The sequence below is a fragment of the Sphaeramia orbicularis genome, chromosome 19 (assembly GCF_902148855.1).
Source record: "Sphaeramia orbicularis chromosome 19, fSphaOr1.1, whole genome shotgun sequence".
NCBI classification, from domain to species: domain Eukaryota; kingdom Metazoa; phylum Chordata; class Actinopteri; order Kurtiformes; family Apogonidae; genus Sphaeramia; species Sphaeramia orbicularis.
The window spans coordinates 6,376,289-6,392,012 of record NC_043975.1 but is presented as its reverse complement, the minus strand read 5'-3'; the positions used below and the strand labels follow the sequence as shown (position 1 = coordinate 6,392,012).

The window sequence follows — 15,724 nt, the reverse complement described above, 5'->3', positions numbered from 1 at the left end:
TCCTGAAATATTTTGACTTTTTTCTTCAAACTAACAGCCTGTAAATATCCAAAAAGTATAATGCAACAAAGTCATAAACTAATGATTTTTTTTAAAAAATCTCTCATATTCACTATTTATAACTTCAAAATGTCTATAAATGGGATAATATTTTCTCTGAATCACTGCATAGTGTTATAGAAACGACAGAAAATGCACTAAGTATGGCTTGTTTGATGCATTGGGCAAATGTCCAGAAATGGACATACCAAATTAACTCTAATCTTTAAGTGAACTGGGCATATCCAAAAAGTGAACACATGCAATAAAACTGTTATAAGGTCATAAACTGATAAACATTTCTCATATTCACTATTTATAGCTTCTAAATGTCTATAAATGGGATAAAATTTTCTATAAATGGACTACGTATGGCTTGTTAGGTGTATTGGGCATATGTTCAAAAATGGACATATCAAATTAACTCAAATTTTTAAGTAAACCGGGCATATGACCTGCATTTTTTAAGCCATAATTTCACTCATTTCAGTAAATCCTCCATAAACAACACATATGTCATCGCTCAGTGAAGAGTAATGAGCCATTAATATATTCAATTAATATGTGTGGAAATGGCCAAAAATAGTCACTTGGCCAATAAAGGGTTAAATACAGACATTTGTGTTGGGATATTATATGTATTTAAAGAAAAATATACTTTTCCACATTACTCTTCAAAAAAATTCCAGGAAATGTGTTTGATCTAGTTGGAAATGGCCTTTTTGGAGCGTCAGGGTTAGACACAGCCCACTGCCAGGCAGAGTATATTCTATTTTCATCTGCCTCATTAAGTTTTTCACTTTAATTAATGGCAGGATGTGCTCACAGAGGAACTGTCCTATCTGTTCATTAGAGCCCATTATATGTCAGCGATCAGGCAGAGTACGGGCTTCAAATAGACTCTCAGGTGGTGCAGTTTACATTACGCCCTTAACTACAACATGCGAGGAAGGACTCATAAAGCAAATTTATGGAAAGCATGTAGAGATACAGCAGATCGCTTATGTTCCCTGGATCATCAACCAGGAGAAGTGGAACCATAAATAAGTTCCTATAATAGAACGCAAGATCACCAAGGCAGAGCTGATTATTATTTATCTGTATTTTGCCTGTTGGTTGTAATGACTGAGAAGGTTTAATGAGTTTTGATGTCTTCCTGTTTCTCACTGCGTACTCCAACAGACTTTATAATAGGCGGAGATGTGTCCCAGCTAATACAAGAGCTGCAATTAACAATTATTCTCACTGTAGATTCATGCCTTGATTATTTTTTTTCGAGTTATTCTTTGGTCTATAAGTTAGAGAAAGGGCTTCTTTAAAGGCTGTTTTTGCCTGCAATTCAAAAATATTCACTGTGTACTCACAGAGGAGGAAAGAAACTAGAAACTAATCTGAATTTAAGAAGATCAGAGAATTTGGCTTTTTTTTTTTCTTAAAATATGGCTCTAACTTATTATCAATTAGTATTTATTGTCGATTAGCGGTTCGACTTTGGGCTGTCTTATCAAATTCTAAAGTTTAAGTCGTTTAATTCATCATATCATCCTTCAACTATATTTAAAAAAAAAAAAATGTGAGTGTATTTTCATATAATGTAATAATATAAGATTTATTGATATAATGTTTTGTCAGAGCGTCTCATACTGACTAATAGTTTTACATTGCTGATGTATGTTAACTTTCAGGTGTACACTTACAGTATTTTTAATACATATTTAACCCTTTATTTTACCAGAGAGGGCATTAAGAACAGTTCCTTATTTACAATATCCACCCGACAAATGACAACAAGAACATTTAAGAAGATATAATGAGAGAATTTGCCTTTTTTTTTTCTTAAAATATGGCTGTAATTTATTATCGATTAGTATTTGTTGTCGATTAACACTTCTACTTGGGGCTGTCTTATCCAATTCTAAAGTTTAAGTCGTTTAATTTATCATATCGTGCTTCATTTATGTATATATAAAAAAAAAAAACTATGAGTGTATTTTCATATAATATAATAGTATAAGATTCAATTACAAACAACATCATGACGTCTCATACTGACTGTTATAGTTTTACATTGCAGATGTATGTCGGCTTTCAGGTGTACACATACAGTATTTTCTATGCATATTTAACCCTTTATTTTACCAGAGAGGGCATAAGGAACAGTTCCTTATTTACAATTTCTACCTGACAAATGACAACAAGAACATTTAAAGTGGGAAGGGAGAAGAGGAAGGGGTTAAAAACAAACAAAAACAAATGAAATGCTGATCAGACACCATAAGTGTTCACAAGTTTGATTAGAATTGAACCTTTTTTTTTTTTTTTGGAATTACCATTAGTAGTACCAGGTGGAGAAGACTTCCAGCTCTTATTGCCTCTAACAGAGATGGTGTTTTGTCCTGTTTTAGTTCGTCTGGACAGCAAATTATTGTTTCTTTGTCGAATAAATTGTTCCAGGAGTGGGGTGGGGGGTAGATGTAAACATTTTCATAATGTAATTTTACTTGTTTTACTCTAAAACAGGGGTGTCAAACTCAGGGGCTACATTCAGCCTAATATGATATAAAGTGGGCTGGACCAGTAAAATAATATAGATAATAGGATATGAACTTTTGAGTAAAAGAAATAAATTCCACAATGAAAATGTTTACATCTACAAATTGTACTTGAACATAACATGAACAAATATGAACAACCTGAAAATTCTTAAGCAAAATAAGTGCAATGTTAACAATATTACGCCTTAGTTTATCATTTATAAATGAGAATCACAACTTAGAGATCACAGTGGATCTACAAATACACAAAACATTAAATAATAAGGAGAATATTATTAAAATTCCACATACTTCTCGTAAGACATTTCAGATATTCACATTTTTTGTAAAAGGCTCGTCTGTAAACATCAACATTTTTGTGTAATTTTACTTTTTTTTTTTTTTTTTTTAAAGAGACAAATTTACAGTTTTCATTATTTATTGGTTATCATGATAGTATTTTACAGGTCTGATCCACTTTAGACTGAAAGGACCTAAAATGATTTTAACATCCTTGATTGTTAATATCTTCAGTGTAATTTTTGCATTTCACAAATTCATCCCAGGGGCTACATACAGGGGTTGGACAAAATAATGGAAACACCTTCACCTCAAGATGATAATGCCCCAATCCATACAGCTAGAATTGTTAAAGAATGGCATGAGGAACATTCTAATGAAGTTGAGCATCTTGTATGGCCGGCACAGTCCCCAGACCTCAACATTATTGAGCATTTATGGTCAGTTTTAGAGATTCAAGTAAGACGTCGATTTCCACCGCCATTGTCTCTAAAAGAGTTGGAGGGTATTCTAACTGAAGAATGGCTTAAAATTCCTTTGGAAACAATTCACAAGTTGTATGAATCAATACTTCGGAGAATTGAGGCTGTAATTGCAGCAAAAGGCGGACCTACACCATATTAAATTATATTTTGTTGATTTTTTTAAGGTGTTTCCATTATTTTGTCCAACCCCTGTAGATTGAACCCTTTGGCAGGCCGGATTTGGTCCCCGGGCTGCATTTTTGACACCTGTGCTCTAAAACATAGAGAAAAATTTGGACTTGACATTATTCATAGGTTAGTATGTTATTATTTAACTGGTCTGGCTCACTTTAGATCATATTGGGCTGCATGTGACCCCTGAATTAAAACGAGTTTGACACCCCTGATTTAGAAGAACAGTTCACAGACTTATACTAAGACTCTTCATGGTGGTTTTTCCTTTAATATGCCACCCAGCAAATAAATACCCATCAGTACTAATACGTTGAAGAATTATTTATTTATTAAAAAAAAATTAAAACCCAGACATTAAGAGCCCTACACAGTAATATTTCTGGGCCCACAGGTGCAGTCGTTAGAAAGCCATTTTAGCATTAGTCCAGTGTTAAGCGTATCAACGATATTGGCATGTTCACAGCTGCAGAAAATTGAGTGAGGTGTGCAGTGGGAGAGACTGTGTTCGTGGAGACAGGATGGTGGTAATAGGCTGTCTGAGTGCTTTGGGAACTGCAAAAGGGGGATGGGTGGGGGGCAAGAGAGCCAAGGAAATGGACTTCTAATGGCCTATCCAGTGGTGTTCAATGACAGTTAACCTTTCCAACTAATGACGAACGCAACTCTTAACCTGCACCGCGTACTGGCACCAGTTAGCATTTATTCACAACCGGAGTAAGAGGTGGAACATTAATATTGTATAGGTTTAAAGTCCTACAAATCCCATGATCGTCCTGACAGCGGCTACGGAAGGGAACACCCCACCACCACCACCACCACCCACTCGCAGACAAGGCAGCTGAAACGTGAAGTAACAAGACCCCGAGTTGAAGCGTTCAGATCAGTGTTCTGCAAGTTAGTTCCAAACTGTAATCATTTCAGATGTTTACTTTGTAACCGGGAAGCTGGCTGGTTACTATTTATTTATTTTTATCACATTTTATCCCTATTTATTGATGGTGGTGTCTCATCTTTTATTGCTTATATTTTCAGTTGCATTGGCTTTTAATTCTTGTGATGTCACATATTTTGGTGTGGATTTAGGGTTGTGCAATAGTTTTGTTTATTTATCTACTGGTGCTGTGTACTGTCCCATGCTTCAGTGTGCCATGTCATAGTATGGTTGGTGTTATTTACTGCTGTCATGTGTCTGCAGTATTATTTATTGTTATGTGTCTGCGCTGAGATGTCTTCTTGTTTGTACTGTGTTTTCTGGATGGCGTTGCAGCCCCCTTGCACTATTACCCACAACATATATCCCCCCGGGGACACTGAAGCATATGTTATCTTATTACTTGTTACTGTTATTTAAAAGTAATTCCTTACCTTACAATCACTGTCTCAGAATTTCAATCTGTTACATGACTCCTGTATTACTTTTGAGTCACATACAGACTGTCATCATAAGTGGCCACCATGTCAACTAATAGCCCCCCCCCCCCCCCCCCCCCCCCCCCCCAATACAGGACATAGGAGAGTCTTGCGATGCATAAATTTGCGCCTAACAGTACATATGGACAAATAGCTCAGTAAGTAACATTACGCTCTACAATGTTTGAATCCCAGCAGGAACGCTTGCATTTTTTGCAACGTTTTACATGTTCAAACAGGGGGCGTGGCATCAAGGACGCTGATAAATAAGTCCGCAATTGATAAAGAATTCTAATTAGTCATAGAAATGTTAGCTTGCCTTGTCGTTGCTAATCACAGGGATCATGCTAGCTAGCTTCTGTAAAGCAGGGTTAGGGTTAGTAATGAGCATACATCCTTGTCACCTTCACCCATTGGCCGAACACCAACAGGAAATAGAACTTACCTGATGAATTTTTGATTCCTTAAGGTCTCATGGTCTTGTTGTTTTTAGCTTACAGGCCAACAGGCCGTAAGCTATTGTTGTCATGCGGCGGCATCTGTCGTCGTCTGTCGTCCGTTACAAAACTTTCAATCGTCGTCTTCTCCGAAACTACAATTTCGATTGACTTCAAACTGGGTATACAGCTTCTTTATGATGATGTCAACAAAAGTTAGTGAAATTATTTGGATCTGATTCTGGATTTGGTGCCACTTTGAAAAATTTCCCCATTGTACGAGATAGGAAGTGGATCGATCCAATAACTCAGTAAATATAAATTATATCAAGTATAAATTTCTACAGTACAGCCCTGATGGGGAGATGACCAAAGCATAATGGCCCCATGCTGATCTGGATCTTCTTCTGGATCTGGGAACTTACGGAAAATTTAACATGGGCTCTTATGGGGAAAAAATTTCAGTCGTCTTCTTCTCCGAAACTCCAGTTCTGATTGACTTCAAACTTGGTATACAGCTTCTTTATGATGATGTCAGCACAGGGTATTGAAATTACTTCAATCCGGATCTGATTCTGGATTTGGTGTGACTTTGACAAATTTTCCCATTATAAGAGATAGGAAGTGGATTGATCCAATAAATCAGTATCAATGATATCAAGTTGGAATTTGAATTTTTTACAGATCTGATTGGAATATGACCAAAACATGGGCTATTTCTGTAATATAATAAATACACAGAACTGGGGGATAATAAGTGGCATCTGGATACATTTCCCAAAGCTTTTAATTTGGCCGGTAAGCTACAGGGCCGTTGGTCCTATTTTTTGTCTTGTTTTGTTTTATTTGAGCAATTAAACTGTGGGTGAAAAATGTGTGGCAATGCAAGCACTATTGAAAGTGTATAGAGTAAAATATCACCGAAAATTGATTAGTAATGCCTTACACTACTGCGTTACAGCAAAAAAGTAATCTGTTACTGTAATGCATTACTTTTGTAACGCATTACTCCCAACACTGATTAGGATTGGCTGATTTCTACAATGAGAGCTGTTTCGAGCAGGTTTAAGTTGGACGGCAGCACACGGACGGTCTCGCTAGGAGCTCCCCGCTCGGCAGATGTCTGCACACCTGCCATGGTCAGTTACATAAGCGTTACATCTTAATGCTGCTTTATTGCCTGCTCATGAAACCCTGACGCAATCTACTCAAGTGGCATAACAATTGTCCTTGTTTCACCTTGCCGTTTTTATTGCTCATTCCCATGTATCCTCACATGCTGCCTTGGGCGATCATTTGCTGTAGTTTGTGGTTGCTTAGTGTTTGCGTGGAAGATGATGACACCTACCAAGGCAACTAACGAGATTGAGAACCTTCTCTGGTACATAAAGTAAACCAGGTTACTGAATGTGCTGCGCTGGTCATTTTTTCCCTCCTGTACCCACAATAAAGGATTTTAGAGATTAGTGTACACATTGTTGTATGACTCTATCAGGAAATGAGGCTAAATAGCAGGCGGGCCTCTCACTCTCTAAGTAGCAATCATAATTCCACTTTAAAAGCTTCATGCCACTTAAGTTATTAACATTTCATTCTGCAACTTCAGAGTGGATTAACCCATCAGACAGCTTTCTCATTAAGATCTAGTCGTTGCATCTTTTTTACAGGAGCACCTCTGGCCTTTATATGTCTCAATCTGACATGGAGAAAGATTCATCCTGTGTTTCAACTCTTGTCAGGACCAGGCACTTAAATGGGCTATATTTAATATTCCTTCCTTCAAATGTTAAAAATAATTTAAAATCACCATTGTAGTGTACAGAATAAAGAGCTGTGAAGTTCTGCCAAAGATGACAATGTAAGGGGTTGTAGAGATATTGTTGTGGAATATTCAAGTGAAAAAGACTAAGATGTAGGAGTCTTGCAGTCTGAGGAAACGTCTCTGAGGCCCCTTTAATTCCAGCCTTTTAATACACGTAAGAAACGGAAGTCAATACTAAAAATGGAGCTAAACTCTATGCCATATTATCCTTACATAATCTCTTACTTGAATTCCACAACACTGGCCAAAACATGAGCATAAACAGGAACATCTGGAAGTCCTTAATCAGTGCTGGACAATTCCAGCAATTCTCAGGTCACGACCCGCCAAGCCAAGTATTGCCTGGGTTGAATTTTTTAAAAAATCAGATTTGTGCTGTTCAAACAGTCTTTAACAGATCAGATACAGGTCACATACGGGTTAAAAAAATAAAAAAATAAAAATCTGATTTTGGCCACATTTGCCTGTGGTCTGGACGTTGCCTTAGTTTGAAGTAGAAAACTTGATGATACCATAATACAGATGTGTGGAAACAATGAGCTTTATAGTTTATTCAGTGACTGATACAGTCTGTGGATACATAGCATCAATTCAGTGGTGGTTTTGGTAGCACTGAATGTGTTCTGGTACCAGACTGCCCCCTTCTGGTAAGAGTTTGATATATGAATACTACACCGAAACACTTTAAATACAAGTTTGAGAACAATGTCTTATTCTGGAACAGAAAACTTCTTATATTTCATTTATTTTTAAGCTGAGGGTTGAAACTAAACCTTAATACCACACGTAGTTCACAACTTCTGCAGTCTAATATTGACAGCTTAATCATATTTTTGTCATCTTTTTTTCAATATGTACATGTCATAAACACACTGAACTGAATTTTTAAGCATGAAACTCTGCGTGTGGGTATATGACCTGTCAGATGGAGTCCTGGATACACGGGTCGTGCATTCACGCCATTTGGCCAATCAGACGACTCCCCAGCTAGCCGTCAGCTACCCTCACATTAATTGGTATCAGTTCGATGGCAACCTGAGGTTAGCTAGCAGCACGACGGCTGTGGAAGGAGACACAAACGAGGACAACAGAGATGATCGTGACTGTGTGGTGGAAAATGAACAGCACCTCTGTTATTTGGAATTATTTTAGATTTACTATAGAGTATGTGTTATAAAACATGATGAACCGTGGCATCATCCAAGGAGAATATCCTATAGATAGCAGGTTAAATTGAACCTGAACTTTATCAATGATTATATATTATAAATTAATGTTGTGTTTAATCATCCGAAAGAGGCGGAGATGGAGGTGATCAGTGTCTGAATGTGAGACGGGAGTAGTTCAAGGACATCAGTAAAACAGACAATCACATGGATCGCAGAATCATACGAGGCTCTGAAAGGGTTAGTTTGAGTTTTTGTACCACCCAATAAAAGCCTCCCATAAAATCAGTATCCATGTACATTTTTTTTTAAGAATGTTTCTCCATTTTTTCACCGTCGTACAACCCTTTTCTACCGGGAATTCAACGCTGAAGTGCTTTTGAACCTACCAGATTTACCCAATATGTCACTGTGGTGTCAAACCATCAAACAAATTAACCAGTCGAGACTGTGGATTCATGAGGCAGAACTGTGAGTTCAGTGTGTGATGTAATGACTTCAGTTTGACCTGTTGGGAAATGATTGAGTTTTGTTTTGGGTTTTTTTCCATATAAATTTCATCAATATGTAATGCATATACTGATATTATTATCAAAATTTTATTTTATTCACCATAGATCTTATTGAGGGTGGGAGGAGGGCGGTTAGAAGGGTTTTTTGTTCATTTGGAGTGTTCTATTGTGTAGTGTTAATGATCGTATGTTCAATAAAATGGAAAATCAATAAAATACATTCAAAAAAATATATTTAAATTTCATTACAGAGTCACATTAAGGCAATAGTGAAAGTACAGTCATGAAATGTATTGGAATGCTTACAAAGTGTTTAGTCGGGCTATTTTCATCTACAGAACACACATATTTACTGTGCATAAGTCTTCAGCCACCAACAGGTTTGTTGTTTTAGCAAGATTAAAACCACCATATATATGCATTTTTGAGTCTACAGCTGGGATGTAAAGTAAATATGCAAACCAAATTAAAAACATAAATAGGTTTAAAACAACAACAACAAAAAAAAACCTGTGGGATTATTTGCATGAAGCTTGGTATAATAAACCACAATATTCTTTATAAAAGCGGTCACACTAGATACTGACTTCTACCTATAAAAGCTGTTTAGTTGTGATTTTATTTGTGTATGTGTTTTCTTGATGCATGGTCTTTACAGCCCTGAAAAAACAGCACAGGTCAAGGTGGTCTGCAGTTACTGCTCAGTATTGTATTTGTTCATTTTATTGCCAGCTTCTATGCATTTTATAACTAACGAGTTCAATGTTTACAGGTCAAAAACGTGTCATAGTGTTAAGAATTTCCTGAAGTGGTTGGGTGTTCTTGTGCAATCAAATAATGATCACAATAATTAAATTCTTTATTCTCTTTATTCAGTGTCAGAGCTTTAGAAGACATGTATAGGAAAAATACACAAAATACATAAAATACACACCTAAGTAATATTGTGTTCTTAGCATCATTCCCTGCAGTTTTCCTTCATATTGTATAGACCTGCTGCTTCATGATTGCATGTAAAATAAATAAACATGTAGTACCTTTATTTAGAACACTGATTCATAACAGAAGCACTACTGTATTTCAGGCCATTGATTGCAATCAGTCTTCAACCATAGTTTCTTGCACATATACATAATAAATATCAAACCCTAACTGTTGCTGTTCCTCAACTGACTTCCAGTAATAATCACATTTTTTTCAGTGTCTTTCCGTGTTTATTTTCACTTAAGGTCACTGTGACAGTCAAGAGAATTTATCACTATAAATACCCAGCCCCTGGTAACTGAAAACAGTCAAAGCAGAAACATTTACAAAGGAAAAAAAACTGATGTTGTCTATGTAAAAGTCAGAAACCCGACATTGACAGACTTTTATTCCTCCTTTATCTTGTGTGTTTAACTGTTGGATGACGATATCTGGGTTGATTTCACTGATTTTTGTTTTAAGCCTGATAAATGTCCCTCTTTTCCAATCCTGTGAGACTGTTGTATGTACTGTTGTAATCATTTTATTATTTTATATTTACATATTATTTTATGTTAGTATATTTTATATTTTTGTATTGTTTTTTACTTTGTGATGCTTTTATAAATTGGTCACGCTTGGATTTTGCAGAGGTTTGTCCTTTGTGCACATGGCTCTGCAGCCACATAATTAACAAGCAACGTGTGGAACCTACAGATGTGTCTTAAAGTGACCTTTAAGCCGCTGTAATTATCTATTGAAGATAAATAACATGTCTGTAAAGAGACGATCCACACTTCTGAGAGGAATGAAGCATCTTCTCTTTTCTTTCCAGAGTCTTCCTGCGGGCCATTAATCAGTATGCAGCGGTGTTGAGCAAGAAATTTCTGGATCAAACCAGCTTTGAGCTACAGGTATGAGCTCCTATTTCTGAAGTGCACACTTGATAAAAGCGCCGGCCCTCCTAGTGACGCTGGTTATCGTACACAGAGCTATTCTCAGGGGCTTTTTTTCCAAGAGAAAGATTTAAAGTCATCACTTCCCTAAAGCTGTTTTTCACCCATAAAGACCCAAACAGCCACCATTGAATAAAACCTTTACTGATATAAAGTGTTTAATACCTGTTGATCCACTAATTCTATCAGTACATGTAAATAATTGGTGTAAAATACAGTTATTCGTCTTTTAATGGTCATCAGATGTGACCCATTTGGATGTTCAGAAACTCCATAGAGAACAACATTATGAAGTTTGATCAGTAACAGTGGATGGAGGCACTTTTTTTTTTTTTTTCAGTTGTCTTTTTTTTTGGTATTTTCCATGGTTCACATATTTATTCACATAGCAATTCACCATTCTCATCCATTCATCTGAAAATTACAATTGAATCTCACAGTGATACTTCTGTGATACCACTGACAATACAAATAAGGATGAGATAAGATTAAATTTTTACAATACAAAATTACGAACTAAACTCCCTAGAACAGGAACGCTGGGGTGCACATTTGTGATATTAAAAAAAAAAGAGAAAACATTGATACAAAAGGGTTTAAAAGGGAAAAAAAATGGGTGAAATGGATATAAGGCATGGTCTTAGTTAAACAATGTTCGAACTGGTGTGGCATACTTAATCCATCTTTCCCATCTTTTCAAAAACAAACCTTGTTGTAGTCTTATTGCAAAAGTAATTCTTTCCATCTTAAAAATATGGAGGTACTTGTTTTATGTTCAGTTAATGGTATATTTTACTGAAAAAGTTACTTTTTCTTCAGTTTTCTCTGTTTTTGATATAATGACCCACAACTTTAATCTGAGCTTTTATGAACATCTATATGATCAGTAAATTAAATATTGGAAAATACCTGATTTTTAGTGGAAAAATGCAAAATCCAGTGGGTTATTTCATAATAAATGCTGATAAACCACTTACGAAATGTTAAATATAGAGGGAAAAAATCATTTGGGAACTGCCACTAAAGTACCACCACTGGGTCTTTATGGGTTAATGTTCCACATGCAGCATTGTTATAGTTTGTGAACTTTCTGAAAATCCCTGAAAGCAGCAGTTATAAAAATCATGCAGATGCACCATGAGTTTTTGTGTAACGACCAGCAATTTGATGTGTTTTTTAACCTTCTCTTTGGAACAGAACAACTCGTCTGCTGCTTTTGAAATGTTTGACATATGGGGAAATGTTAATGCTGTCAATAACTACGCTGCTCTGAGCTTTTAAGTCCTTTATGGCTGTATTATTTTAACCACATTTTAGTGCTGTTGGAACTCCCTTTATGGCGCTTAACTACAGCTGTTAGTGTTTTCTTCTTTTAAACCATAATTCAAGGGCGTACAGATGATTTATGTGGATAGAATCACAGTGGTTTTCAGGCAGTGTGTCTTGGCTTAGGGGTATTTTCATATGGAACAGGCTTTTTTTTATGCATGTAACAGTGAAGTAGTTGCTTCAACAGCAGCCCCTCCACCTCCTGTGATTCAGAATGGGTTTTTAATGTCTGTTTTACATGATGTGATCACAAGTGGATGGATTTAAAGCCAGATGTGAGTGCACTCAACACTTATTGAAGATATCGTTAGATGTTCCAGGTATTTACAGCCAGCAGTAATAATCAGTCAACAACTAATACAAACACAAATGACAAATAACATGTTGTCATTTAGGTCGGTAGCAGCAGGGGTAAATGATTACTCTGAACGTGTTCCTTCTTATGTCTGCGTCGTTTTATTTGTGTTTGTAAATGCATCCAGCGCCTCATTGAACAGACGACGAACTCAGCTGACGCCCTCTGTGGAAATAGAAATAGAATAAAGAGTGTGGCAAATAGACCTGACACAATAACATAATCATCTTTGTTCCTCTTCTCTCTCTTCTTCCTCCTTTTTTCTTACTTTTTTTCTTCAACTTTCTTTATCCTTTTCTTTCTCTTCATTGTCTTCCTTCTTTTGTTATTCTTACTACTTCTTCCTCTTCTTCCTCTTCTTCTCATTGTCCTTCTACTTCTTCTCCTTGCTCTTGTTCGTGTTGTCCTTCTCCTTCCTTCTTTTTCTTGTTCTTCCTCTCCTTGTTCTTCTGCATGTTCTTCTTCTCCTTGTTCTTCTTCATGTTCTTCTTCTTGTTCTTCTTTGTGTTCTTCTTCTCTTTCTTCTCCTCCATCTTGTTCTTCATGTTCTTCTCCTTCTTGTTCTCCTCATTCTTTTCTCCTTCTTTTTCTTCTCCTCCTTGTTCTTCTTTGTGTTCTTCTTCTCTTTCTTCTCCTCCATCTTGTTCTTCAAGTTCTTCCCCTTCTTGTTGTTCTTCTCCTTATTCTTATTTTCTCCTTCTTGTTGCTCTTCTCCTCCTTGGTTTTCTTCATTTTCTTCTTCTCCTTCTCCTTCTTCTTCTCTTCCTTCTTGTTCTTATTCTCCTTTTCTCTTCTCCTCCTTCTTCTGCTTGTTCTTCATGTTCTCCTCCTTCTTCTTGTTCTTCTTTTTCATTCTCCTTCTTCTTGTTCTTCTCCTCGGTCTTCTTCATGTTCTTCTCCTCTCCCTCCTCCTCCTTCTTCCTCCTCCTCCAGAAATGGACAAAGAAAATGCAAAAAAGAATAATTCAAACTAACAGTATGTATAATTTTACATAATCATGACAATCATCTGTATTCACTTACAAAAAAAGCCTCCGCACATACACTTTTCTACCATTTGACTGCTGCTCTCATAATGACAGTGTCTCACTGTGTTCTGTTCTTTTTCTTCTTCATAAGTGTTTAATGGAGAACAAGCGTCATGTGAATTTATGTCAGATTTCTACCTTGATCCATTATTGTAGTAATGGGTTTGCACATATACATTATATAAACTCTGACCCATTTACGTTTTAATTATGACCTTTTTTGGCCACAGTATATGGTTTATGTAGATTAATGACATATCTGCCATTAACAAAAACCAAGCACTGACATTATTCATTATGCATCTAAAAAAAAAAGGATCTGTGCCTTATAGTTTATTGTATATAGCTTATAGTAACAGAATAGACAACGGTATCAATAATCACAATTATTTATGTGACAATTAATTGTCATCTCATATTATAATACCATTATAGCAGTAGATTAGACAACAATTTTGGTATTTTAATGATTAATTGTGCACTCAGAGACATGCTAATTCAACATCCAGTAAAACACTTCCTCAAATTTTAATGTCTCCTTCAGAGGAATGATGGACTAACACTAATGGATCACTAGTTGCTTTTCCACTGACCCTTAAAATGCGCAAACATAACTGTACTGCACTTGCAAATTTGCCAAATGGAAAAATGGCTAACCTCTAGTTTTTCAATTAAGAGTTTGTGCGCTGGCAAGAGGTGGTTGTTCGGGTGTAGGGCAATTGGTATATCACACAAAACTGACCTTTTTCCACAACTAGAGTCACATGAATAAAAAACAAAACAAAACAAAAAAAAAAAAGGATGTTGACAGACATTACAACAAGCGAAGAAGAAGAGATTCTTAAAAAAACATGGCGCGGTATGTGTGGACACACCAGGAAACCAAATCATTTTTTAAATTTAGTACGGGATAGGGGGTAATATATAATAATAATGAATATATCTGTAAATCAACACATTCACGTTCATCACCATGTTTATGGAATGTCTTCTCGTGTCATCTCGCGATAATAAATAAACAAATCATGGTATTGGTGATTTAATGAAAAAACCGACATTACGCACTTCTGTTTTGTTTTTGTTTTTTTGACATTTAGGAGATATCGGTAAACTTTTTGCACATATATCCAATGGAAAAGTGACTACTGATTCACTGGCAGACTCGACCAATCAGAGCAGACTATGCTTTCTGTAAAGTCAGAGCAGCTTCTAAAGTAGTGTTTTTACAGCAAACATATACATATTAAAAATAAAATAGCACACCGCTAAACATTTCATGCAGATTTGCTTGCAACTTTTTTTTTTTTTTTTTTTTTTTTTACCTCTAATTCTTGCTAATTTTAACTAATGGGGATAAAAATGCAGCACAGGATGCTTTTATCCATCCTTCATTTATGCATCCATAGCGTCTGCACTGAAATGAAATCTTACTTAGCTGCATTTAAGCTATTAGAAGAGCAGTTTTATTTGCATATAGAGTAGGGTGTGAGTCATCGTCACATCACTTCATATACATTGTAATTCCAGGTGTGAATTGCAGGTCTTAAATCCATCCATTTGTGATCAGACTGACAGGAAACATGCTAATACAGGTTTCAACGAAGCAATTATCTGCTTGTGAGCCCACTCTGCATCCCAGCCGAGTAAATCACTAAGCTCCTCTTGACGTCAAAGTCACATCATCGAATATCAATCTTTTTAATCAATGTAATCAATACGATTCTCTCTGTGTGATGTGCTCTTCTTCCCTCAGCTGTGGAACAACTACTTCCACCTGGCTGTAGCCTTCCTTACCCAAGAGTCACTGCAGCTGGAGAACTTCTCCAGTGATAAAAGAGCCAAGATCTTCCATAAGTGAGTATGAGCGCTTTCTGGATCCTCACCCCACAAAGGCTTTGTATAATTCATCATATGACGCATCGTTGTGAACAAAGCCGGATTGTATCATGGCAACTCCAGGGGTTAGATGGAGCTTGTTTTCTAGTAAAATCCAAGGTTTCAGACGGAGTTAAGGATCCCCTCCTGGAATTGAGATATACGTCTTTCTCCTCAAAGTATATCCATGTTTTTCTTTGTATTCCCTCTACAGCCATAGAGGAGATTTCAGGCTGTGGCTTGTGAAAGGTTAGACAGGGTTCCCGCAGGGTCTTAAAAAATCGTAAAAGTCTTGAATTTACAAATCTCTATTTATTTGTCGCATTCTGTTGCATTTTT

General features: G+C 36.3%; 1 protein-coding gene across 3 annotated transcripts in view; it reads left to right on the top strand.

The window, feature by feature from the left end:
* dock1 (dedicator of cytokinesis 1) overlaps positions 1–15,724 on the top strand; it is a 506,089-nt gene that overhangs the window by 370,010 nt on the left and 120,355 nt on the right. For all 3 annotated transcript variants that reach the window (XM_030163232.1, XM_030163231.1, XM_030163230.1), the window contains 2 exons: positions 10,678–10,756; positions 15,264–15,364. In XM_030163232.1, the coding sequence (XP_030019092.1) occupies positions 10,678–10,756; positions 15,264–15,364 (180 nt within the window). The remainder of the gene's footprint in view (positions 1–10,677; positions 10,757–15,263; positions 15,365–15,724) is intronic.